At 38.6% G+C, this 26,719-nt stretch overlaps 2 protein-coding genes across 3 annotated transcripts in view; one reads left to right on the forward strand and one right to left on the reverse strand.

Annotated features, from left to right (window-relative positions):
• The window catches only part of LOC136251181 (uncharacterized), a 60,187-nt gene that overhangs the window by 11,036 nt on the left and 22,432 nt on the right, over window positions 1-26,719 (forward strand). The window contains exons 9-10 of the mRNA XM_066043572.1: window positions 2,059-3,944; window positions 6,022-6,058. Of these exons, the coding sequence (XP_065899644.1) occupies window positions 2,059-3,944; window positions 6,022-6,058 (1,923 nt within the window). The remainder of the gene's footprint in view (window positions 1-2,058; window positions 3,945-6,021; window positions 6,059-26,719) is intronic.
• Window positions 15,951-18,311, reverse strand: LOC136248606 (uncharacterized). 2 transcript variants are annotated; one of them, XM_066040370.1, is made up of 5 exons: window positions 17,454-18,311; window positions 17,180-17,406; window positions 16,904-17,132; window positions 16,789-16,842; window positions 15,951-16,683 (listed from the first exon to the last, which is right to left on the reverse strand). In XM_066040370.1, exons 2-5 carry the CDS (start codon window positions 17,183-17,185, stop codon window positions 16,379-16,381), a joined length of 594 nt encoding a protein of 197 aa, XP_065896442.1. In that variant the 5' UTR covers window positions 17,186-17,406; window positions 17,454-18,311; the 3' UTR covers window positions 15,951-16,378. The 2 variants fall into 2 exon arrangements, with proteins under 2 accessions (XP_065896442.1, XP_065896441.1); XM_066040369.1 differs by having other exon boundaries at window positions 17,180-18,311.

Here is a 26,719-nt window from a genome sequence, read left to right on the forward strand (position 1 = left end):
GGTTCCAGCAAGAGCCCTTTGTCTTTCCTTTTATCTTCAATTACATGGCCTATGCAAGGAAACCATATTGAGGCAATGATTTTCTATAACAACACTTTCCTTAGAAGAGCGCATATACATGTAGATTTAGATGCTGCAAAACTATTAAAGTGCTTAAGCTACTATAAGAGGAAGTAGTATTGAGTGGTACTAACAATTTTAAAATAGTACTGTTCTAGTATTGCAGTATGATTACAGTATTACAAACTTTGCAATACGTATATGTAGCACATTGATTTCAGCACTCTGACATGGTACAGTAATAATTATTATGTTTGTACATTTTCTAGCTGGTCATAGTAGACTACAAGTTGTAGACTCAAAATCACACAGTAATATTTATATTGGGAGGTAGTGAGTCAGCTGTCTTGTTCATAGCAACAATACTTCAACTTCATTTTCCACTGCACACTACAGTGTAATTTCATTTTACATTACATTATTTTGAATGCTGCTTTGATATGTTGAATGCTTTCAGTTAGTTTGGGGTGGTACAATTTAATATTAATATGATCCACATCTTGCATAATGTGAAAAGATACAAGTGCTGTTTGAGATGTTATAACAGTGTAGGACTTGGTTTAATGGTATATACCACTATAATGCAACGGTATTTGTGTTTAGTAGTTTAATATGATTGCAGTATTGTAGTATTACTGAACACTAAGAGGAAGTAAATACATGTAACTGCACTTCTAAATGATTACATGGCATGACCACGCCCTTAAATATTAGAACATGCTACCATGCCCTTACTGAGCAAAGTTGAGTGACCACATCCCTTAATTATCTAGTTGCAATTTTGCTATAGAAAACAACACACGACAACCATACCTCTTATACTCTATTGCTCTCTCAAGATAAGCAGTGAGATCAAGATACTCTAATAAATGTTATGGTAACTTGAGCACAGTAGGGATATAACACTTCTTAAACCCCAGTGCGTGGGAGTATCAAAGCGCCGCACTGGGTTATAACTACCATACAGCTAGACAGAGCGGCGCTGCTACTGTACGATATATTAGTTATCACCCAGTGATAACTAACTTATCACCCTGTTGCGGAGCCACTCAGTCTATTTCGTGACATCATAATAACCGCAAATGGCATTGTTTACCGATGGAACAAAGAGCCAAATAAGGAAATATTGATACAAAACACACCAATACAGCACTTAAAACTAGCTAAATCTTACAAGAAAACTGTTAATCCTTTACACAATAACACTACATAGTTTAACAAATGTCAAGAATAGTACGTGACGATTTTCGCTCCAGCAATCACTCCCAACGGTCACTATGGTGAAGAACTAACTTCCTCTAGCTTCATCGTTCTATCTTGGACTATGGTAGCCACTTGTTGGTCTTTATTTTTCTCTTGCACACCACGCCACACCACTATACCAATTTCTGACGAAGGCGAATCGTACCTGGAACCGCTGCTTCATAACACCGCCCTTTGCTACAGTTTTGTAGGCAGTATGTAAGGCCTCTCTTGTGGCTACGAAGTAGAATCTCCACACAATTCGGACAAAATCTTGAGCACAGTGACAGGAACTCAAACCGGAACTTAATTTACTATCCGTAAACTTCTGCGCACTCCCGCGCACTGGGATATAAAACAGTTATATCCCGTATACTCGGATGATATCATTGTTATTACACTCGTCCTCGGCTCCGCCTCGGACTCATGTAATAACAATGATATCACCCTCGTACCGGGATATAACTATAACTTATTGTTTTACTGTGATTTAATATCGTGCACTACTCCAACTTGTTTCAGTACTTTTTATTGATGTGCTATGGTCCCTACTCTAGTTGAAAATTCCAATTTTTTTGTGTACTTCCAAGATTTCACAATGGAACCTGTCAATCAGGACAAAGTTAATCAGGACACTTGATAATCAGGACACTTTTGGTCAGTCCCAAGTAGACTTAGTTTCATGACAAAGTGATTAGTTACACATTGCTGCATGTCTAATGCTTTTGTATTCACTGCGTATATTTGTTTTTGTAGAGTTTTCTACTGAACGCTATTTACAGTGCAAAAAACAAGGGTTTGGAAAAGAAAAGCTGCAACTGTACAAATTGCTGATATTTGGTCCTCCTGGAGTAGGAAAATCATCACTATTTCAAGTTTTAGTTGGTGAAAATCCTAGTGATGTTAGAAACAGCACTGGTGTCTTGAAAGTTGTGCAAGTGCAGGTCAAAATTGCAACCACCAAACAATCCTCCTGGCATTTGTTTAGTCGAAAAGAGGAAATAGCGCGACTACGTGGTGTTATAAAAACGCAATTTGAGAATCATTGTAAATGGAACACCTTTTTCACTGACCATGATGACACACTGATGAGTGTAGAAAGAACCATAGTGCAAGACACAACTTCAATATCAGATAAATATGTTGAAACCATACTAATTTGCTATGACAGTGGGGGACACTTAGAATTTTTTGATGTAATGCCAGCCTTATCTACACTTCCCACAGGAAATATCATGGTGTTTGATATGGAAAAGGGATTGGGGTCATGCACTGTAGATGGGTTTTATATAGATGGTGAATGTCACTCATCACAAGGTCAGGATCAGTTTGATTGCACTACACTGCTTCAAACTGCTGTAGCCAACATTCAGTCTTTAACTAAAAGGAAAGTTTCTAATGCCAGTGCTACTTCCTCTCATAACTTATTAGTAGTTGGCACTCATTTGGATAAATGTGTTGAAAAACAGAAAACCTTAAAATGTTTAGACAAGAAATTTTATGAAGATGTTCTTTCAAAAGATACTTGTATGGTAAAGAGACGTCAAAGGGGACAAAATAGTCTAATAATACATCCCATTTCCAATACTGATGCTTCAACTGAAAGGGACAAAATTGCTCAAGAAATACGTACTGCGATCGAAGAAATGTCTAAAGATGAAATAGATTACAGTGAAATTCAAGTAGAATGGCATTTATTCCAGCTTGAAATTCAGGAAACTCAAAAAAGTTACATTGGGCGAAGTGAGTATCTGCACATAGCTAGGAGCTGCAATATGAGTGAAGATGATACCCCAAAGGCATTGCAGTTCTTTCATGAACTTGGAATTTTGTTTTATTATAAAGCAGCTGTGGATGTTGTATTTTGTTATCCTCAGTGGCTGTTTGATCGTCTAACGGATTTAATAGTTCAGAAATATAGGCCAAATAGTTATGATATTGAAGAAAACACGAAGAAAGGTAAATTCAGCATTCAGGATTTGGATACCATATATAAAGAACACATTTATCATGATGGTCCTTTAAAGCTAGAAGATCTTCTCAACATTTTTGTGCATCACAACATAATGGCATGTTTGCCAAATAGTAATGAGTACTTCATGCCTGCACTTTTGAAACCCTCACCAGCAAGTTTCTCTTTATCACAGTTATGTGGCGAACAAATTGGCTCCACTTTGTTTGTACAGTTTGAGAATACGTATGTTCCTCGAGGTGTGTTCTGCTGCTTAGTTGTTAACTTGGCACAAGAGGACTGGCTTGTCAATGAAAATAATTCTTATAAAGATTTGATCATATTTCAAATTGCAAGCAATCAACAGGTTGTACTATTTGATAAAATTAAATATATTGGATTGAAAATGTATGTAAAAGAGGATAAAACGCTGAAAACAAACCATTTTGACATTTGCAAAACTTTTGATTTGAAACTGAAGAACATTTGCTCACAGATGAGGATAGACTGGAATTTCAAGTTTGGATTTCCTTGTAAAAATCCTGATTGCTCTGACATTGTTTGTATAGATTTCCGCTTTCCGTGCTCTTTAGAAACAAAATGTAATAACTGTTTTAAAAGAAATTCCTTGGATTATGATCACCTTGTTTGGCTTTTTCCACCACAGTTCACTGATGGACTAAAGCTGCAGGTATGTATATGCCAAGTTACATCTTACATGTTATCTTTGAGTAAGTACTACATAGCATAATTACATTATAAAACCAATTTTTTTGTGCAAAGTTTTCTGCCTAAAAGGTTTGCAAATGCTTCTGTAATACCATACTTAGACGTGGCAAAGACAGCTGTTGTTTTTATCAATTAACTAGCAAGCAACATGGGATTGTGTTATGGCAGTGATCTCACTCATCTCAGTACACATATATGCTTTTCTACTTATCCAATGATATACATATCACCATCAGACGGAGTATTACCTTATCCATTGAGTCCCAATAGAGATCTGTGTATGACAATTTCTAGTGTTAGACTTAAAAGTGTGTGACATGCTCCATTGTAGTTCTAGAATAGATAGCATGCATACTTGTTTGACTCTTGTCTCTTTTTTTCAGCTATCTCTGTTTTGATTTCTTTACCTACATATTAGCATTGGCTTTATTACAAGCATAGTTTTACTTGCACATGATGATAGGTTCACTCGATACTCTATTTTTATGTAATAGAATATTCATATGAAAACCTTCATCAGGAGCTTATAAGCACCAAAGTAAGCTCCTGCATTCATGGAAAATTATTTTCGTATGATTTGCACTGTACAAAATTTATTTTACTGTTAGAATGTTAACACAAGCTGTCAATTTTTTAATAAATGACTGTCTTCATGATAGCTACAAGTCTACAGGTATTAAAAACTATCCAACTATGCCAGAACAATATTAAATTAATAGTATTGTAGTCAGAAGCACAGTAGCATTTCACTTTTGGTTAACCGAATGCTGAAAATGATTGTTTTGTTAGAATAGTAGAGAATTCATAATAGTTTACAAAGGTGTTAAATTTCTTGTGTAATTTTGTACACTCAACTTCAAAGGTATGGCCTTTTCAGTTATTTTAGCACTCTCAAGTTAATGTAGCTATGGTATACAAAAAGCATGTTTCTAGCCTAAGCAATATTGTATATAGGAAAAAATCAAGTTATGCTACCAGTTAGCTGGCTAATTAAAATCAGTTAGTAGAAATTAGTTTATAAACATTTTAAAATTATGCAGTAACTTGTCAGAAGCATTTTGGTCTGTATAAAAGGCAGATTTGCGCTTAATTGTACCTACCAAGTAGAGAAGCAGGAAAGTACGATCTTCATGATCACTACTATACAGTATATACTGTATAATATGCCATAGAGTTGGGTTGTTAAGTGCATGTATCTATTAAGTGCATATTATTTGTTAAGTGCATACACATTTCTTGTGCTTAACCATGGCTGATAAGCACACATGAGCAAATGCGAGCTAGGCTCAACACGTGACAAAGCTACACACAGGAAGAAAAGCTGGAATAACTGGAAAAGGAATGTCTTCTCGAGCACTTGCATCTCTCTTGAGGTCTCCCTTCACTATGTATACAGCAAATCAGTCTTTCTGGATTGCAATATTCTAGATCATCACGAAGGATTTCACCCAGAAATGGAGTCAAATATCCTTATACACTGGTGTGGTGACCGGAACGAACTACTAACTACACTAGTAATTCAGTGTTAAACACACCATAATTATTTAATAGGCATGTGCGCCTAACAGATAGTATTATTTTTTACAAAAGTTTTCTCGGAAAATTATAAGTGCATGTGCTTAACAACCGGACTCTATGGTAGCTAGGTAGTTTTTTGATTAAGTATTTTGTACAACTTTTGCATAAGAATTCATTGTACAACAATAAAAACCAAAGTATGAAACCACTGTGTATTTGTGTAGCACCATCATTGGTGCTTAGTTGAAAGTTAATAGGTACAGTATATTTAAAGGAAATAATTCATGAATATATATAGAAGACAAAATTATGGCTATATATTGTGTTAAAAGTGTTGGGAATTCTTTTGTACAATGTTTGCATACAAAATTTGTTTTATTGAATTGTGTTAGGCAAATTTGTCATTTATAGTATATAGAAAACATATGGAGTGATATGTGTAGTAAAGTTATTGCCAGTAGCTATTATTTTATAAGCTACTCATTTTCATATAATTATAAATTTTACTTGATTTTTTACAGCCACTACCAATATCACATGAACAGCAAGTACAGAGTGGTACGTATGTATTATGTTTAATTGTTAAGTATGCATGCCAAGAGGCCAAGAGTTCATAATATAATATTATGAACTCTTAATAGTATGTGATATAAGAGTTTTAAATTAAACACTTTGTTTTTCCAACCAAATTTAAAACTTCACGTATATTTGTCAAAGGGTCTTAAATATGATAAGAGGCCAAACATACAGCAACACTGGGCTGATTACAATGCAATTGATTTGGCCATTAGAGTTGTACACATATTCACTACTTTAGTTTATTCATGGCTAGTAAAGTAATAGTAGAGCGGCTAAGCAACAAATTCTGATGAAATCGTTAACTTTATGATAAAAGCACCAAATTTTTCTGTGGAAGTTGAGTAAGGTATACCAAATCATTTGAGATATGGTGCCACGTCAAAATCATTGCCTTAAGGCATGTTTTGAAACTGTTAAACTAGGTTATAATCCCAATTCTAGGTACTCAGAAAACCATACAAGTGTATCCAAAATCTTCGTTTTTGCTTAAATAGCTTGAATGTATCTCAAATTTACAAGTGTAATCAGAAAATCTTTCAAAATGTGGTAAAATAACCTGTTTTTAAACACTTCTAATGCAGCCAGTATTTCAGTGTTAAAAGTACAGGTATGATCGAATAGAAATAATGTGATGTACATATATGGCTTCATACACCATGACCCTCCATGCTGTAGCTAATGACCTGGATGGACACCTCCCTTGTCCAGCTTTTGGATATGACCATCCTTTTCTTGTCTATTCAGATGCAAAGTTTCAGTTTACTAAATATTGAGCCAGCTGAGAGTACCTTTATGGCTTCCCAATACATTTTCTGCTGATTTTACTTTTCAGGTTCTATGAGCATGACATGATTGGTAATTTTAATGGCACCGTATCTAATATGAAATAGTATAAATTAAACAAATGTTGTACCAAGTTTGGTGCTTTTATCAAAAAGTGAATAATTTTTTCACTTAGTCGCTCTATACTATAAGTACTTTAGTGTACTTAAATGAGCTTGCATTTTTGTCTTTATGTTGTTGTTTTGTAAACACCTGGTGCTGTACAATGGGACCTTTCTATTACGAACATTTTGGGACTCTGAATTTCTGGTCAGCATATTTTGCTGTACTATAGAGGTTAAAAATGTATCAATCAGACATCCTGTTGGGACCAAAAATTTTGTCCTTATTATGGATTGTGTCCTTAATTCGGGGGAGTTTGTTAATAGAGGTTTCACTGTGTGTATGTAGCACTGGGTGTGGCATTTAATTAATTTGGCCATTAGCGCTGTAAACATATTTACTACTTTAGTTTATTCATAGCTAGGAAGTAAGCACTTTAGTGCACTTGATTATGAGCTCATGTTTTGGTTTTCTGTGTTCAATGAGTACCAACAATTGCATGCTCATGTCCATTTTGTCTCAGCAATGTCTTGTCTTTGTTCTATTTTATCCACAATTGAAATTCACTCATGAAGCATTCAATCATACGAAAATATTTTTACACAAAATTGTTATCATGATTTTTTTTTGCACGAAAATAAAGCAAATTATGGTATATATAGCTTTTATATCTGGTTTTGATAATGATCAGTATGAAAGAGCATCTCTCAATAGCAATCTAGATGGGAGAGTGTCTCCCAATGGCAGTCTGGATGAGGGAGTATCTCCTGATAGCAATTTGATCTGTAGAGCATCCTTCAATAGCAATTCAGACTGGAGAGCATTCTCAGTACAGGGCACAAAAGTGCATATATTTGTTAGAATAGGAAACTTATATTTTGTGTACAATGGCTCGGAACAACTGGATGCAAGTACAGCAAATATATAAGTACATCACTACAGTCTACTCTAGTGCTACAGAAGTATGTGCAGGGGAATACTATATATCTATATTAGCACACAATAACTGCTATGTGAATATGCTACTTGCATGCTGTAAACTTTTTAGTGGGTAGGGATAGCTTAGTTTCTTCCAACAAGTATGAATCACTGCCAAGGTGTTGAGCACATGGTGCTGTGCATGCTAGAGCTCTAATAGTTCTTGCATTTTAGGGACTTGCACTAACTGTGCTCCGCAATATTAACTGCGTTTGCTATATGTGACTGGATCAGCGAAAACCCGACACAATCGCGCATTTTTCAAATTCCTGTTTATTAAATATTTATAATCTACTTAGCCAAGTGTACCCTCTGGCAAAGTTTCAGCCTCATATGCCAATAGCTTTCAAAGTTACAGCCCTACAAAGTAGCAACAACAGAAAAATCGATTTGTACAGTAAGTATAGGGAAAATAAATTACAGGCACCTACAAAATCAGTTGTAACTTACCAACGAATGGAGGTACGGAGCTACTATTTTCACCATCGTGTTCGCCATGAACAGGGGGATCAATTACTGGGTAAGTTGTTCTTTTACTCACCCTTCTTCACTATATACAAAGGTGGAATCCGTGAAGAAAAATCGATCGCGTACAATCGCTTTGACGTGACATGAACAAACGCTCATAACTTCTGTATCCTAATTGGGTCTACTGCAACAAAACAAAGATTTTCCAACTCCTCTTGAGCAGGCGAATAAGATGATATCCAGGGTTTTATTGTTAGTCCCTTCCTTCACTAAGAAAGAGGCGTTCAAAAAATTTACAGAATTTTTTCAATAATACGCCAGTACAATAATACGCAAGTACTATACTGTAAATTTAGGCTTGCGCGATTGTGTCGGGTTTTTGCAGATCCGGTCACATATGTACTTCATGTAATGTTAGCACTCCCAGTGTTTGTTAAAGTGTATCTATGTATAATTTCTATTAGAGTATGTTGACCTTTGCACAAAAAATCAAACTTATTTGCCTCAATTGCTTCACAGTGTATAGTTTATAACTATTTAACTTGTTTCCTATCTGCCCATTGGCTGTCTGTACTTTAATGCAGTGCAAATGTTCCCATTTGGTGTCGATATAGTCATGTTAAGTCCAAGAGGGGGTTGGTGGGTATCCCATGGCCTCCCCTCAGATCTGCCTATGGCCTCATCTGCCATGGTTGACGCTCTTGGTGTAGTTGTATAATTCGAGGAGGACCAAAGTAGAAATAGGAGTTTTGGTTTAGTGATGGTTTAGTGATGGTTGGGTAATGAAAAATTTTAAAGCGTATCCATCCTTCTAAACTCTACAGCAGAGGCTATATGTAGGCCACAATAAGCATGTCATGATAGCCCCCCCAAGCATCAAGATGCATGTTTATATCAGGAAAGGTAGTATACAAACTCATACAGATGGGAAAAATTGTCTCCAAGGTGGAATTAATATAGCTGTATGGTTTAAAATTACAATAAAACAGAATAAATAACAAGCAATGTGGCAGTGGCCAGATATAAGACAAGCAGTGGCAACAGTAGCATACCATGGATGACAACATGCTAAATAAGCAGTGGTAGCGTAAGTGACCAATTATCGAACAAGGTTTATACTTTACTTCATAAATATCTCCAGGAAAATAGTATCAACCTCGAATTTTCACCAGGAGGTAGCGCCTTTCTCATAGAATACCTCATGTAAGTTTGAGCAATAGTATCCGATTAGTGTCCGTGTTATGAGTGTATTTCTGCATTCCATAAAATATGAATTATCGAACACTGATACCTATTATCGAACGCCCATTAATTTCTGTTAATCAATTATCGAACATTTTGCACCTTTTCTACTCTGGTGACCTCAGTGCAACCTACACACTCTTGATTATTATATCAACGTGTTATCTGAAGTACCAAATATAGTTCTGATACAAGCATGCACTTGTGAGTTACAACGGCAAATCATTTAGTGTTAAATGCATACAGTTAAAAATCAGCATATTACGAAAAATAACACAGTCTTATCATCCTTGTTTGCAACAACTCCTTCTGTACAGTCTTCGTGGATACATCTTTTACTCAGGAAAATGATAAACAGTTGGCCAATTCCGCCGCCAAAGTCACGCTCAAGTTGTAGTTCTTTCATGGCAATTCCTGTGTTCTTTTCTTCATTTCTTCGTCAGTGGTGATGAGTATCAAGACTGTTGTGATGTCCACACATAAACTCTAAGGATGGAAAGCTCATTAAGAATAGGCTGGAATTCTCCATATAAACACCTTACGGAATAAAATTGTGAACTTCCGAATACATTACGTGATTTTTATGTTCGATAATAGGTACCGTTCGATAATAGGTCACTTACGCTAGCAGGCATAAAATTATTGATTGTATTCATAAACTTGAGCTTTTGACATGTACAAAAAGTGATGGTAGCAACATGCAGCAGTATACAACATAAACAGCAGCAGCAATATCAAGTGGTATACAAAGCAAACAATGGCAGTGACATACGTACAAAAATAAGCAAAGATGGCAACATAATTGTATTTATTCCAGAAATTGTAACATACAGGGCAAACCACTGCACAGCACATAAGCAATCAGCAACACTGTGACATGGCTTGCAACACTAATGCGACGAAATTATTTAAAGCACTTACACTACTGTCAGATACCTGTAACTTTCGAAACCATGATCTAGGTTACTAATAATGATCAAGAATAGTGACCATGCCCCTTGGTAGGTGGGACACTGGGTTAAAATACTCTAATGCAGCAGTCACCCTAATAGAACAGTCACACATGTAAAGCTGTATGCAAAACTAAATAAACTAGTATATTTTATAAAATGAAGTAGGATTCCAAGCAATAAAAAGTTTTGAAACAGATGGCATTACAGCACAGCTCAGTGGAAAAATTCCTACTTTGGCATTGAACAAAATAATTGTTATACCATGCCAATGTATGGGAACTGTGCTGTAATATCATCATTCATCTCTTGTTTCACTAATTTTTATCATTTGGATCCCTACTTAATTTTTATATTTTTAAATATAGTATAGTACTACTGCACCGTATGATAAATAACAACAAATTGAATAACTATAAAGTTGCAAATGCTGTGATGAATAATTATACCAGTACATTAAGAAAGCCAAAGAAATACTGATACCATTCCAAAGCAGACAAAAAAGATTAAATTAAAAAGGATGCAACCTTCAAACATAATCCATGTGAAATCAAAAGTGGAAGCCAAAAATGACTGCAGTAGTGTAAAGGTCCATCACTTTGATTAATAGTCATGGCGTACATATTATTAGAGCAAAAATTGTAAGAAAGAGGAAGTTTTTAAATACATGAAGGAATCACAGATATAATTTTGTAAAAAAGCAACAAGGATCTAATCTATACATATCAATTCACAATAACATGCATTTCAATCCTTACTTCATTCTTTTAGCTTGTAAATATTTAACACACTAATTAATTGTATTACTGAGGTATAAGGGATTAAGGTTACACTGCATGGTCTGACATTGCAACCATATTGTCACCAAAACAAATTTCCACTCTCCAACTGTAACGGAGTCTAGGAGAGGCGTTTCCAATTGGTAGAACAGCCAAGACGATCTGAGCGCCAACACGTGTCAAGGACCTTATTACTCACGTGACCCAACTCAAACCCACAATTACATACACACAGAATACCTAACCTAACCTACTACATACACAAAGGTTCAAATGATAAGTCCTAAGTAGCTAGAGTGAGTCAATCCTTGACATCCTCCGGGGCCATGGATAGTGTGTTGGTCCGATTCTTGATACGTTCACGAGCCTTGATAGCAGCATTTCTTGTTACTCGCGTACAACTAGAAGTAGCATCTTCTGGAACCTGGACATCAGAAACATTATCACTGTCAGCATGAGGAGTGACTGTAGTCTCATTAGACATGTTCACTTCAAGTGGGTATAATTTGGTAATTGGTCTATTGGTCTTACCCGTCTTGGTACGAATTCTTGCTGCTCTTGTGAACCCATCTAACCCTTCAATCAATTCTTCAACAACTGCTAATTGCCAACAAGTTCGTGGTATATCATCATGGACAAGTACAATGTCCCCTTTCTTTACTGTTTGCTGCGTGGTACCTCCACCCTTGTGGGTCTCTCTCAGTGCTGTTAAATATTCCCTTTTCCAGCGAGTCTGAAAGTGCTGCAGTAATTGTTCTTGTCTATGAAGCTTGTCCCGAAGTACAGTTCCTGTAGTGAATGTGGGATCAGTCAGTTCATCATTGTTGGTAACGGGGTAGGGAAGAGTGGTGATCCGGCGGCCATACAATAAGTAGGAGGGTGTCAATGGCTCTGGGTCCATAATGTCAGCAGATTGGTAAGTCAATGGGTGGTCATTCAACACTGCCTCGATCTCTACCACCAAAGTCTGCAATGCCTCCAGCGTGATAAATGATCTTCCTAGTACCTTTCTTATGACCGTCTTAGTCATTCCAATCATCCTTTCCCAGTACCCCCCATACCATGGAGTTCGCTTTGGTATGAAGTTCCATCTTACTCCTCTTGTACTTAAGGTTTCCATCAACTCCTTTGAATTAAACAGTTTTCTCAATTCCTCTGCTGCTGATTCAAATGTTGAGGCATTATCTGAAAGCATCAAGCAAGGCATTGACTTACGCGATATAAATCTACGGAATGCCTGTAAGAATGTCTCTGTACTCAGATCTGTGACCACCTCAATGTGTACAGCTCTAGAAAGACCACATGTAAATAAGCATATGTACACCTTACATTCCGGTCCATGATTCCTCACAAATAGTGCCCCTGTGAAATCCACTCCAGTTATCTCAAATGGTCTACCTTCCTTAGTACGGGAATGTGGGAGTGGTGGTGATTCTGGTGCTGGGTAGGGTTTCCCCAGTGTCCTTCGGCAGGGTACACACTTTCTGAGAAGTCGTTTCACTAGTTGCCTGGCTGATGGAATCCAGTACCGTTGTCTCAAGGCTGCCACTGTGTTGGAGACTCCCGCATGTAGTTGCTCCTTGTGAACTGCATAAACTATTAACCTTGTTAGATGGTGATCCTTGGGTAGAAGATATGGAAACTTTGTGTCAGAGCTTACAGGAGCATTGTGTATCCTCCCGCCACAACGCAGATAACCAAGGTTGTCAAGGAATAAACGCAGTTGTCGCACCATCGGTATTCGTCTACTATGATTAGTCTGAAGGTGGTGTATTTCCTTTTGAAATGATGTATGTTGGCAACCATAGATCCAACGAGAACGTGCTACATTAATCTCTTCAGTAGACAGTGTGTCTTCCTTGCGGTCGCTGGGATGTCTCACATTATGAATGAATCTGAGGATACATGCTGTTACACGCAGTAGCCTTGGTAGGGTACTGTAGTTTGATGCTAAAATAATGTTATGGATACCTGGAACAGCAATGCTTGCATGAGTCACCATACAGGTATTTGTAGCAGGGTCTTCCTCAACTTGTAAAAGTAAGATTTCACTAACATTCCAAGTAGGCCACTGTGATTTTTGAGTCAACCAGTCTGGGCCATGATACCATAGATGAGATGCTTTGAGGCAGTCAGAGGAAATTCCCCTTGTAAGAAGGTCAGCTGGGTTACATTCTGTGGGGCAGTAGTGCCAAGTAACATCTCTCAGTAACTTGTTAATCTCATTAACCCAATTTGCTACGAATTGTTGTAGCTTCTTCTTACTTAACAACCAATGCAATGTAATCTGATTGTCTGACCACATCGTGACATCAAAATTGAGATGGTGAAGAGACTTCAATACAAATGTACAAAGACAGGAACCAACAACAGCTGCCATCAACTCTAGTCTTGGGAGTGTGTGATTCTTCATCGGAACTACTCTAGTCTTGGCCATGACAAAGGACGTCTGATCTCCCTGGCAAGTGTATATTACAGCCCCATAAGCCTTCTTACTGGCATCACAAAACACATGCAATTTCTTAGTTGTGTCACTTACAGGGGTCAGGTAGCATCTCTGAAGTAAAATGTCTGTAGTGTCTTGCAGCTGTTCAGCAATCCATTGCCATGTGTCCCTGTGTTCCTTGTCTAGGGGTTCATCCCAACCAACACCAGACCGCCACAACTCTTGCATGAATATTCTTGCTTTAACTGTAACAGGTGAAAGGAACCCAAGTGGATCATAGATCCTTGATGATATCTGAAGTACGCTTCTCTTTGTGACAGACTGGTTATTGAGAAGAAACTGCTTTTTTGTAAAGCCAATAGTGTCAGTAGATGTATTCCATGATAAGCCTAGTAAATTAACAGTTGTGTTGGTGTCTGCTGTTTCATCCTTAAGTGCTATAGCTTGTAACTCTGGGCAGTTAGAGGCCCACGATCTCAAATTAAACTTGGCATCATTCATTATTAAACGCGATTCCTTGTAATACTGCACAGCTTGTGATGTGGTGGCACAACCAGAAATGACATTGTCAACATAGATATTCTGTTTCATGTCGTCTGCCACGGGGTTATTGTAGGAGCTAAGGTGACAACAAAGTGTAGCATGAAGCATAAAGGGAGAACTTGTGGATCCAAACAACACACTCTTAAATCGGTATATGTCAAGGTCACTCTCTGGGTCAGAAGGTGAAGAGAGCCAAAAGAAACAAGTATAGTTTCTGTCTGCTTCATCAAGGCAGACATGTAAGAATGCCTTTTCCAGATCAGTGGAGATTCCAATTGGATGAGATCGAAAACAGAGGAGAATACTGCACATATCCGTCAGAAGAGAAGGGCCTGTCAGAAGACAATCATTCAGGCTGGGGTTTCCTGATGAATGGAAACTACAATTGTAAACAATCCTGATGGGAGTTGTTGATGAGGCCTTCCTTACAGGGTGATGTGGTATGTAGTGAACATCTGTAGTGTGATCTGGAATGGTCACCTTCTCGATGAAACCTCTTTGCTCTTGTTCCATAATGATTTTACTGTAGAGTTGTAGAAGTGCTGGATCTTGGCTGAATCTGCGAGCCAAGGAGCGAGTTTTCTTCATACACACAGTAAAGTTTGTGGGTAGGGGTGGATGTTCTTGTTTCCATGGAAACTTGACGCAATGAGCACCATCACTTTGTCGCCTTATGTGAGACTGTTGGTAACACTCGAAGATGTTCTGGTCACTCATGTCAGTTGGTGTATGTGTGATATCTGTGAGATCAGCCACCCAAAGGGGTGAACCCACTTCCTCCTCAATTGGTATGGAGACATGTAGCACACTAGCATCAACCAGGGAGGGGGTTGGTAGGGTAAGTGGTCCAGAGAGGAGGTATCCTAGTTTAGACTGCATAGCAGTTGGACCCTCACCTCCACAATACGGTCACCAACAAACTTCCAGTAATAATCTGCACCAATTAATAAGGATATCTCAAACTTGTTGCCCTTAGTAACTGGGTTGGCTAGTTGGAGACCATCCAAATGCTTCATGTTCAACAAATGGGTGTGGTAGGTGTTCTGTAAAGGTGCAGCAATCATTGGAACCAACAAAACTGATACTGTAATCTGTTCTCCGATAAGTGTTTCAATGTTAATTGTTGTAACCCCTAAATGTTGAAAGGATGATGGTTCTCCTCCAAATGCGGAAATGTTAATGTTTTCACTGTGTTGTGGAGAGATTCTCAGTTTCTGTGCTAGCTTGCTGGACATGAAGGAGCGTTGCGCACCTTCATCGAATAAAATGTTTGCTTCTGTGCGTCTTCCATTTACACAAACTGGTGCGACTGCAGTTTTCAGTAGACAGATAGAACTAGTAGGTGACTTGGTTGTACATTCAGGTGGAATGATGGCGGCGGTAACAGTTGTTGTACTGTCTGATGTTGTCTCTGTTTTGTTAGTGTCTGATGGCTTTGGTGCAGTAACAGTCTGTGATGTGGCTTCAGGTTTTCTAGTGACATCTTGTGATCTGCCAAATTCAGCACCACAAAGGCTGGAGTGGTGTTTCTGCTTGCAGGATTTGCAACGAAACTTTGATGTACATTGCGAGACTCTCAGGCAGTTGAAACAGTTCTTCCCCTTCTTTACTATCTCTAGACGCTGTTGGGGGTCTGTTACATGGTCACAACGAGCTGAGAAATGTGGTCCCTTACAGAACAGACAGGTATTCTTACTCCGTTGTGAGTGGTGTCCATTAGTGTTAGTGTGGAGAGCAGTGGTCAACTGGTCCACATGTGATTCATGAGGGATCTTGTTCAAGGGGGACAATGCAGAATCTAGCACTCTTATCTCTTTAAGAATTGCATCCTTGAGTTCACTAATGGTCCATTCAGAACTTTCATGTTCACGGGCAAGATTTCTGCGAATGTCAATTGGCAGTTTCCCATATATAATGGGTACAAGTAATAATTAATATGTATGTAATAATTTGACAAACAAATAATAATTTGTAGACACATAATTACAGTATGTATGAAATAATTTGACTATGTGTGCTTGTTGTATTGTGTTTTGTGTAATGGCAGTTCAGCAAACTTTAAGTGCTCATCTCTGTAACTTGAGCCACTGTGGGGATCAGTACTGCACTGCTTTATCAAATGTGCTGCCCTTAAAGTTGAATAGTTCACAGAGTCCAGTTTCCCTCCTGCACTGTATTTGTATTGGCTGAAAAGACTTTCAACAGCAGATCCTGATAGCCGTAGTGGAAAGACAAAGTAAGTAGAATAAGTGGTAAGAAACCACAGGCAAAAGGCTCTGAACCCATATATGTCTATCCGAAGCAGATCCCATGCTATTGCAAAATGGGTAAAACATACATGTTAAAAGACCAGCATACATTTTAGTATGTGAAGAGCAAATATTCACACAACCAAAAATTGGCCTGGCATGTACTTACTTTGCCAAGACAGAAATGACCTTTGTGTTGCAGATGTATGAGGATACTTGGCATCTATCAGGAAAAAGTCAAATAACTTTAAATTTTATGTATACAAACTTATGTAACACTTTACCTTCATCAAGGAGAGACCTCAACCAATCTGAAAAATACTGGTATCCTTTGGAGATATTCTTCAAGACATGGGAATCCATGTTTCTTATCCGATCATGAGAAAGAAATCCTTCTTCAAACAAAAGGTTGCATGCTTCTAAATATGCTAATGTTTCGGATGCAGTACAGGAGTCTGTAGGTGGTGGGTCTTGGTTGATGTACCAAATTAACTCTCCCAACACTTGTTCTTGCTGTAGCAAGAACTCAATAACATTTATTTTAAATAGAGCACCATTACCTGCATGATCTTAGCAGGCAATACATTTAGGTTAGTCCAGGAGTCTCTTAAGCAATGTGCTTCTTTCAGTCGTGGCACAATTCTTGCCTGTCCATTGCTGGCTCTACCCAGCTCATGCTTGTACAAATCTGTAATGGTTATCCATCCAAAAATGACAGAGCTTTTCCACGCTGGAACTGCTTTGTGCCTTTATCTTTTGACGAAGAGTGCATTTATCATATTCTTAGCTGCCAAACATGTAAGTGTAACGTATGACATTACACATAACACTTACCTGGTGGGATGGACAAATCATCCAAAAGATCTTACTGGGAGGATTGAAAGGGTTCTTTATCCAGGGCTGTACTTCAAATGGATCTTTAGCATCTTTATTTATAGAGTACGCACCATGGCGTCCGTGGCTAGCTTTAATCACTGACACATTTGCAGACCCTCCATCACAGATTAATAAGCTGGTTTTCAAACCATGATATTGAAAAAGTTTAATGGTTTCAAAAATGCATGCCGTCACAAATTTGTTCTCAACAGATACCGAGGATGTAAAGCATGGCCCAACAATATCATAACTGCTTGTGAGGACCCTCCACAAAAATTGCAAAGTATAAGAGGTCTGTATGTTGGTTCCAGGGTCTTGCAAAACTCTGTAAATGTCATTTAAAGATGACAGGTCTGCAGGAGTCATGGCTAGTCCCATAAGTTGATGGCTCCGAGAATTCCATAAAAGTTGACATGCAACCTTCACCTCGTCAAATATCAAAACACCGTCAGCTTTAGGCTCTTGTTTTCCGGCTTTGCAACACTCCTCTACAAATATCACATACCGAGCAACTTGGTCATGCAGCTATGCAGACACTACTAGCTCCAGGCTCATGCATGAATGCACCAGTGTATGCTTGCATTTGTAGACTTGAACGGTAGTTTAAGGATCCCAAAACTTTCCAATGCCTTGTACACAGCTGGACTCCGCACATACACAGCTAATGCTACAAAATTAATATACAAGAGTTTAAAGCATAACAATAACTAATCCATCCGTATGGTGATCATATTCCACCTGTTTCCCTGCCTCCTTGTTCTGTGAAAGACACTCATGCATTACTACTTTAAAATTTATCAACCACTACTCACTGTTGCTTTCCTGATCATGGAAAAAATCACTCTTCTGCCGATCCTTATCAGTATACCGTATGCTCTTCTCTTCATTAAGCTTCCAACACCATGCTCGTCACCCTCTTTGAACAGTTTTTCAAGCTCATCAGGTTGTGTGGCCTCCAGAACTGAACACGTTTCAGAATTCTGCTCATCTAGTACAAGTTCACTAGCTTTATACTTCCTCAGTTTGCGTATGCTACTTGTCCTTTGATACTGAACATACATCTTACGCTTCTGCTTGCTAAATGGAGACATATACTGTAATCTGGCTCTTGAAGATGGGTGTTGATGTTTAATTTTTTTGCTCGGGCTTTCAGCATCCGTTTTCTTCTTTTGCCAATTCAAATCATGCACTAAACGCTTGCAAGGTGGACATTTAACTTCACTTGCTGCCTGCTCTGTAGCAGACAAGTTTAATGCTGGTTTAAACCAAAGCATACAGTTCACAGAATCCACACGTGTAAAAGGAAAACGACACAATCACACACTTTTCAGGTGAAAACGTAATATTTTGTGGTACCCTTCTTCATAGTAGTCTGGGTCAATTCCAGGGCAAAACTTGTATCTGGACGAGCTACTGATATCTCGACAAATTTCATATGCATCATCAAAACCATTCACTTCACCAGTACTCCACAAATGAAGCAAAACAAAAACACTATACTTCTTGTACTCAATAGTCACTTGAACACAAGAAATCATACCCAATGGAGGATGACTGAACAAATCCTTCTGTGTAATTGTTAACACCGGAGCACTAGTGGTTCCATCGCGAGCCATTGTAAAGGAAAGTTCAGGAAAATGAAAACTCACTCCATCAAGAATGGTCTGTAAAAACTGCTGTTGTTCGATCAGTGAAACTGAGCCACAGACTCGCACAGTTGTTCTTCCGCTAAAACTACATCACCATCAGAAGTGTTAAAAGAATCGTCAAACAAAAATCATTGGTCTTCAGCATCGAGCCATCAGGTGGAACGTTTCCAATTGGGCGTTTCCATGGTGTATCTTGTTAGTAGTCACGATGAACTAACAGTCATGCCAGTGTAGTCACCGTTGATTGTGACCACTGTCGCTGCACTCACGTTGCATCCGCCTAGCTAAACCACAATCGAAAGACTTCGAAACTGTCACATGATATATGCGGCTTTAGCCGCACCATGACCAGACAGTCAGTTAAGGTGACGATTGCTAACTATCAACACTCATTTGATATGCAAGGTTTTACGGATATACTTAAGTGCTCATTTTTGATGCAGTATATTAGAGTTGGATACTCTCTCTTCCATTATTATTTTACTCTTGTTTTGACTGATTTAGTCCAAAAGCCTACCCCAGTTATAATGGTCATTGTAACAAAAAAGTTTGTAGTTTTAATTTACCCATGGAGGTTGAATTGATCCATTTGAATTTACTGTATATGAGCGCACGTACGGAAATTAACTGACTACTTCCCAGAAAAAATGGCAAGTCATATCGAGCGAAACTACTCCATATGTTTAATTACATATCAAGATTGTCCCATGAAGCGCAAGAGTGAATGAATCAAACTTTGAGAAAATCGCTAATGCATGGTGGCTCTCGCAAGAGAGGTGGAGTTCCAAGATTTGTACTGAAGAAACTAGCCAAAGAACTTGTGATAGCAAATCCAAAGCTGTAGAACTGTCACAATCTAAGATATAAGAGTAAAAAATGAGCAGCTCGTGCTAACAAGTATGCGAAGAAGAAGGAGAAGATACGATGTTTTCAGCTAAATTTCATGCGGTGTTACTAAAATATAACAGGGATTACTTACTCAGTAATACACTTATATAACAATATACCAAAGGTTTTGTTGTATTGCGATGTTTTTTTTACAAAAGAATAGTTTTAAAGGTAGGTTTTAGGTGTGCGTTCTATTAGAGTTAGTCGTTTGTGTAAATAACTCACGGTAGTCGTGCGCCCTACTTTCCTTGGCCGCGCGACTCACTACCGTGAGTCATAATAAGAGTTGTAAATTAAACACTTTGTTTTCCAACCAAATAAAAAACTTCACATATATTTATCAAAGGGTCTTAAATATGATAAGAGGCCAAACATACAGCAACACTGGGCTGATTACAATGCAAAAATCAATATATCACTTTCACACCTCATTCCAAAAGGAAAAGAAGGTGTATAAATGCCATATAGCACTGCAATCAGTGCTCAGGAATACTTTAACGAGAAACAGAGGTAGTATATCCCTCCTATATAGGGAGTATATTTGAAAAACTACCTCCATTTCTTAGTAATGCATTCCAGCCATTCTTAGAAATGATTGATTATATAGACATCTGATGTGATGTCATGTATGGCACTGGGAGTGGCACTTAATTGATTTGGCCATTAGAGTTGTACACATATTTACTACTTTAGTTTATTCATGGCTAGCAAAGTAAGTACTTTAGTGCACTTAAAACATAAGCTTGCATTTTCTTCTTTATGTTGTTGTTTTGTAAACACCTGGTACCATACAGTGGAACCTCTCCATTACGGACATTTTGGGACCCAGATTTTTTGGTCATATTTTGCTGTAATATAGAGGTTTCCTCTTTCAGAGGTAAAAAATGTATTAACCAGGCCTGTTGGGCGCAAAATTTTGTCCTTAACATGGAGGTTTTTTATATTGTGTTCTTAATTCTGGGAGTCTGTTAAGAGAGGTTCCACTGTATTTAGCACTGGGTGTGGCATTTAATTAATTTGGCCATTAGTGCTGTAAACATATTCACTACTACTTTCCATAGCTAGTAAGTAAGCACTTTAGTGCACTTTAAACATCATTATGAGTTAACATTTTGGCTTTCTGTGTTTAATTGAGTACCAACAATGAAGCTATCTGCATGCTTGTGTCCATTTGGTCTCAGCAATGCCTTGTCATTGATCTGTGTTATTTACAATCAAAATTCACGTAAATACGCTCACAAAGCGTACCTGTAGTTGCCCACTCTTGTAGGTGAGTCACCAAGAGAAATATATATTCGGCCCTCATGCGAATCCATATATTTCAGGTAAATCACTTGTTAAAGCTCTTACTTGAGGGCAATTTTATTTTTCAATAGTACTACTTTTTGATTTGTATATATGTTCTGCTGATGTAAATAAAATCACTTTAAACATTCCTGAAATATGCGATTAAAGATTCTTAATTGTGTTCCTTCTTTGGCTTTCTTCTAGTACATTCAGTGAATCAGGCTGTATATAAGTAAAAGTGTAAGGGAAAATGAGCACATGATTATAGGGATCATGGCAATAAAACAAGGGAAATCACATTCCTACATCCTGTTGATAGTATAGCCAATACTGAAGAAGGGATTAAATATCCACTAGTATAGCTACAAGTGTTGATAACCTCCCTTGCTTTATTGCTTTTTAATTCTATGATCCCTACTCAAATAAATTTTTCCTTACACTTGTTTGTATACTTTTTTAACATTACTAGTGACCATCACATATGCATTAAAAGAAAGACATCACACTAGACACATTATAAAAATTAATTGTCTGACTCCAACTATCAATGCACTAAAACACACAGTGGTCATTTTCAGCTATGTTTCACCCATTATACAGCATTAAAAATGAAGAGCAATATGAGAAGTTCCTCTGCAATCAATCCAATCTCACTATGTAAATTAAAACACTGAAACTATATGACACCCATTCACCTATGTGGTACGTAGTGGAGAAAGAAATGAGAGACAAAAGTAATCCCATGATGCATGCATTGCAACTACTGCAATTGGCAAAAGCACATCTCAGACTGAAGCCAGTTAAGTAAGTCAAGCCTGTAGCCTTAACAATAGTCGAGTTATGCCTGGCTGAGGCATCAGTTAGTTAGTTAAAATGTTTAGTTACGCTAACACTCACCTACTTACACAAATGATGATCTTCATTTTCAGCTCCTATAATATCTTGGTTGAGGAGGAGGGTTGGTAAGTGCAAGGGGCCTCATCCGCTATGGTAGATGCCCTTGGTGAAGTTGTATAATTCCAGGGTGACCAAAGTAGGAAGTAGGAGTGTTGGTTTCTTTTGATGAATGAAAGAGTTTAGAGCAGAGAAACGTCTCTATCCCTCTAAACTCTTTACACCTACATAGGTATTCTAAATGGGAAACCTAATGGATTAGGTAGATAACTTACGTGCATGAGACCTCAGACTCCTCTAAGGAGAATGGACAAATTGCATATAGCAGCAGTGGGTGATGTGCTGACCTTGCAGTTTTCCACAAGGGTGTGTCACCTAACCATTGGTTGTAGCAAAGTAGTGAAAGCATCAACAGCTGTGATAGGATGTGACCAGAGTTGTTTTTATCCACTGGAGTTACAAGTGGCACCTTGAGGAACAGTTAAGCATGATAGTAGTGATATGGTCCATCCATAGTAGCGTAATGGCTGGCTGGTGCTATATAGCTTTTGTATCTGGTTTTGATGATGATCAGTATGCAAGAGCATCTCTCAATAGCAATCTAGATGGGAGAGTGTCTTCCAATGGCAGTATGGATGAGGGAGTATCTCCTGATAGCAATTTGATCTGTAGAGCATCCCTTAATAGCAATTCAGACTGGAGAGCTTTCTCAGTACAGGATGCAAAATAGCGACCTGGCTAGCACTCCTCTTGCAGGTGTGGTAAAGGGGGTCCAGTTAGACCTACAGCTGAAGAACTCACAACACAAAAGTGCATATATTTGTTAGTATATAGCAAACTTATATTTGTGTACAATGGCTCAGAATAACTGGATGCAAGTACAGCAAATATGTAAGTACATCAACAAGTATATCACTACAGTCTACTCTAGTGCTACAGAACTATGTGCAGGGAAATACTATATATCTAGGATTGTCATTAGCGCACAATAACTGCATATACCACCTGCATACTGTAAACTTTTTAGTGGGCAGTGATAGGGTGGGTGAGCTTTCTTCCAATAGGAATGAATCACTGCCAAGGTGTTGAGCACATGGTGCTGTGCATACTGGAACTCTAATAGTTCTTGCATTTTAGGAACTTGCACTTACTGTGCCACACAACATTAACTGTGTTTGCTATATGTACTTCATTTAATGCTAGCACTCCCAGTGTTTGTTCCACTAAGAGGAGAAGAATAAAACTCTAATACACAAATTACATTCATTTACACAACTTTGGTTGGTATCACTAGATGAACGAAGGACATATACATTCTAAGACTCTAGTTGGACATCTGAGAAATTTTAAATAGTTATTTAACAAAGCTGTATGCTTTGCAAAGCATGTAATAACCTAGAAGTGTCAAAATAAACCAGCATTGTTATAATTAGTTAGCCTATCTGACATAAAACCTGTTTGATGGTAAAGTGTATTAAACAAGTATTTTTATAATTTGCAGTTAATAGTGTCATCCTGAATATGATGTGCGCTTTAAGGATACCTCACATCCTACCAAAACTCTATGGTGGAGGTTTGGCAGGTTTGGCAGCTGGTGTAGTTTGAACCTTTCAATGTATAGGATTCTCTAGCTGTTAAGGAGGCCCCTCTTCTGCTAACCTTATTCCCTACCCTTTGGCTTAGGTAGGGAGATGGAGCTGGTGTTTGTAACTTTACCAATAGCTTACTTTCTTCAGCTTGGGAGAGACAGTGGGAAGGGCTTCCTTCCACTACACCCAGGGGTGAGTTCCTGCCCCTGGTTTGTATCTGAACTCTGGGGCAGGAGGGAACCTCACCTGAGCTGACCTTCCAAACCTCCATTCTTTATTTATTTTTAAACTATAACAGACAATGTGAATATATATGTAATAGTTGTAACACGAGCACGAGGGCTTTGCCTGATATATATGCCCAACTGCCCGAGGGTCAACTGATATGTATGCCCGAGGGCCGCAGGCCCAAGGGCAGAGGGCTTACATATTAGGCAAAGTCCGAATGCCCCGTGTTACAGCTAATACACAACACTCATCGGGCTGATAGCCTGTACAGGGCAATCAATCACCCAAGCCAATACGAGTGCAGCCACTGGATATATTGTATATAAATACCTAAAATTTTGGATTATGGGTCAGCAACTGGTACGTTCTGGTTACATTCGGTTATGATGAATGGACATATCCTAGAGGTATCACGGAGAATTTTGGTTACACAAGTTTATTGTTTTAATCAGTGTTATTGAATCATTATAAAAAAATTATGGAGTTCACTAAATGCCTAGATAGGTAAGCTTGCTTGCAGAGTGGTTACTCCGTGCAGAATGGTAGTTTCATGATGGGGGCATGTCTGTATTCAAAAACGTGCGGAAACGATTGGTGAATAAGCGATAGCACTTGTTTTCACCTTAGGTCAACGTTTTTCAGTTTGTAGGATAGCAAGGATAACAAAACGCTCTCTGCCTAAGTGGTTTTCACAGCAAAATCCAATCCTAATTACGTGAGTATTAATTGATCCCCACAATCGATTTTGGGATCAACGTCTATATAATCACTGCCCAGTTGTAGCCCTGCTACATTTCATATGTAGCTTGGCTAGCTGGGCTACATATGAAATGTAGCCCAGGCAGCTCATCTGAGGTGTGAAAGTGTTACATATATAAATACCTACTACATGCATACATAATACACATGACTTGTTCATAACTGAACATTTTGTTTTACTTCATGTCTTCTTGCTGCTAACCAGAGCCTTGGCCACTTTGGTTAGTCTCCCTCGATGTCCAGATATACCTGGTATAGGCCATGCTCTTCCACCTACCCAGGGTTTTAATCAGAGAGTCCTGCAGCCCCTGCCGAGCTGCTGTTGTGGCAGTCCCAATGCGGAAGCTATGACCAGCATAGTTTTGGGCTGTGAGACCTGCAGCTGCTAAGGGTGTCCTGACTGCTGTTGAAAAGTAATCCCTCATCACCATCTCTCCTGATGAAGAATAGTGCCTCTCCCCATCATGTAGCTGACCACTGCCATCACTGGACGCAAGTCTGACCCTGGACACCCAATGCATGGCATCACTTCCTGCCTGAATGGGTCAGTTTTGGAGGTCTTTATCTGTATTTGGAGAAATGTTGGGTAAGTGTGGCTGTGTATCCGCACATCTCCTTAGCACAAGTGTACCTCTGGATCATATGTGTTGACTGTTGGGGTTACCACCTCACCAGACCTTAGAAAACCAAAGAAACATAAGCAAGAGGTTGCCCATAACATCTTCATATCTACATCATCTGCCTGTTTTCCCCATATTCTTGTCAGTTTCTGTAAAATGGGTGGAGTAATTGGGAGTCTCTTACAAGAACCTGACTTGGCTAATCTCTTGACTGCCTTTAGCACATACCCAAGCTGAGGCATCTGAGATATCTGGGGGTTATCAAAGTCTGCCCTGATCTGATCATGTCTAATTCCTGCTAGATTAACATTTTATAGTGCTTGGGGATAAGGCTTCTCCATGAAGATATGCTACAAACAACATTAAAGTATTTTCTGTTGTTGGGTATGCAGACAGCATTGCAGCCTCACAGAACTTCATGTAGCGGTTTGTTCCTGTGGTGTACACCTTCTTGGTTGAGGAAGTTGTGCCTGCAGCAAACAGTTCTTGAACAACTGGAACCAATCTGGCGACAACCAGTCTGGCTGTTGAAGAATCACCAAGTCCACTGCTGATTGAGGGATGATGGATGGGCTGTTGAGATCTGTGAGAAGAATGAAGTCAGGTTATTCCTAGAGATGGATATTTGCTGCTGTATTCCTTTCCCCTGGTATATGTGTAGCCCTTATAGCATAACCATGGTGGGCTGATACGAAGAAGATAACACGTAGTAAGTGCAGTAGTGTAGCATCCTTCAAGGAACCTGAATTGATAACTTCTACCACCGCTTGGTTGCCATAGTGGGCCAAGATCAACTTATTGCACCACTGAATTCCCCAGATCAGGGCTACAATTACTATTGGGACTAGCTCTTTAGCTGCAATTGACCAATCGGCTACACCATGTGTCCATTGAAGTTGGAGCCATTGATTCCCTGTCCATGCACCACACTCATAGGAGCCTGACGTATCAGTATGTAGGTTAATGTCTGGAGGGCATTCTGCCGGGTTCTCTACAATTCTTATTCCATTCCACTCTTCTAGAAACAAGTTAGATCTGACAAGAAGGACTTGTTTAGGTGTACCCCTTGTTGATTCTTCTTACACCCCTTTAAAAAATCGAACATCCTACGCAGAAATTCTCTACCTGGTCTGATTACCTTGCAGGCGTGTTGTAAGAAGTCCGCCAGAGACTGAAGATCTTTGACTGAGCATGACGACTTCTTTGCTGATGAAAGCTTCTCTAGCCATTCTGCTACCATTGACTTTAATGATTGTAGTTTTTGGTATGGGAGACAGATAACCATTTGGTTAGTATCAATCTCGATACCC

The sequence above is a fragment of the Dysidea avara genome, chromosome 3, assembly GCF_963678975.1.
Source record: "Dysidea avara chromosome 3, odDysAvar1.4, whole genome shotgun sequence".
NCBI classification, from domain to species: Eukaryota; Metazoa; Porifera; class Demospongiae; order Dictyoceratida; family Dysideidae; genus Dysidea; species Dysidea avara.

Coding starts and splice junctions, on each gene's coding strand:
- LOC136248606 (XM_066040370.1), bottom strand. Junction 16,843..16,903: donor GAGGTCTCTCCTTGATGAAG/GTAAAGTGTTAC, acceptor TTTTCCTGATAG/ATGCCAAGTATCCTCATACA. Junction 16,684..16,788: donor GTCATTTCTGTCTTGGCAAA/GTAAGTACATGC, acceptor ATTTTGCAATAG/CATGGGATCTGCTTCGGATA.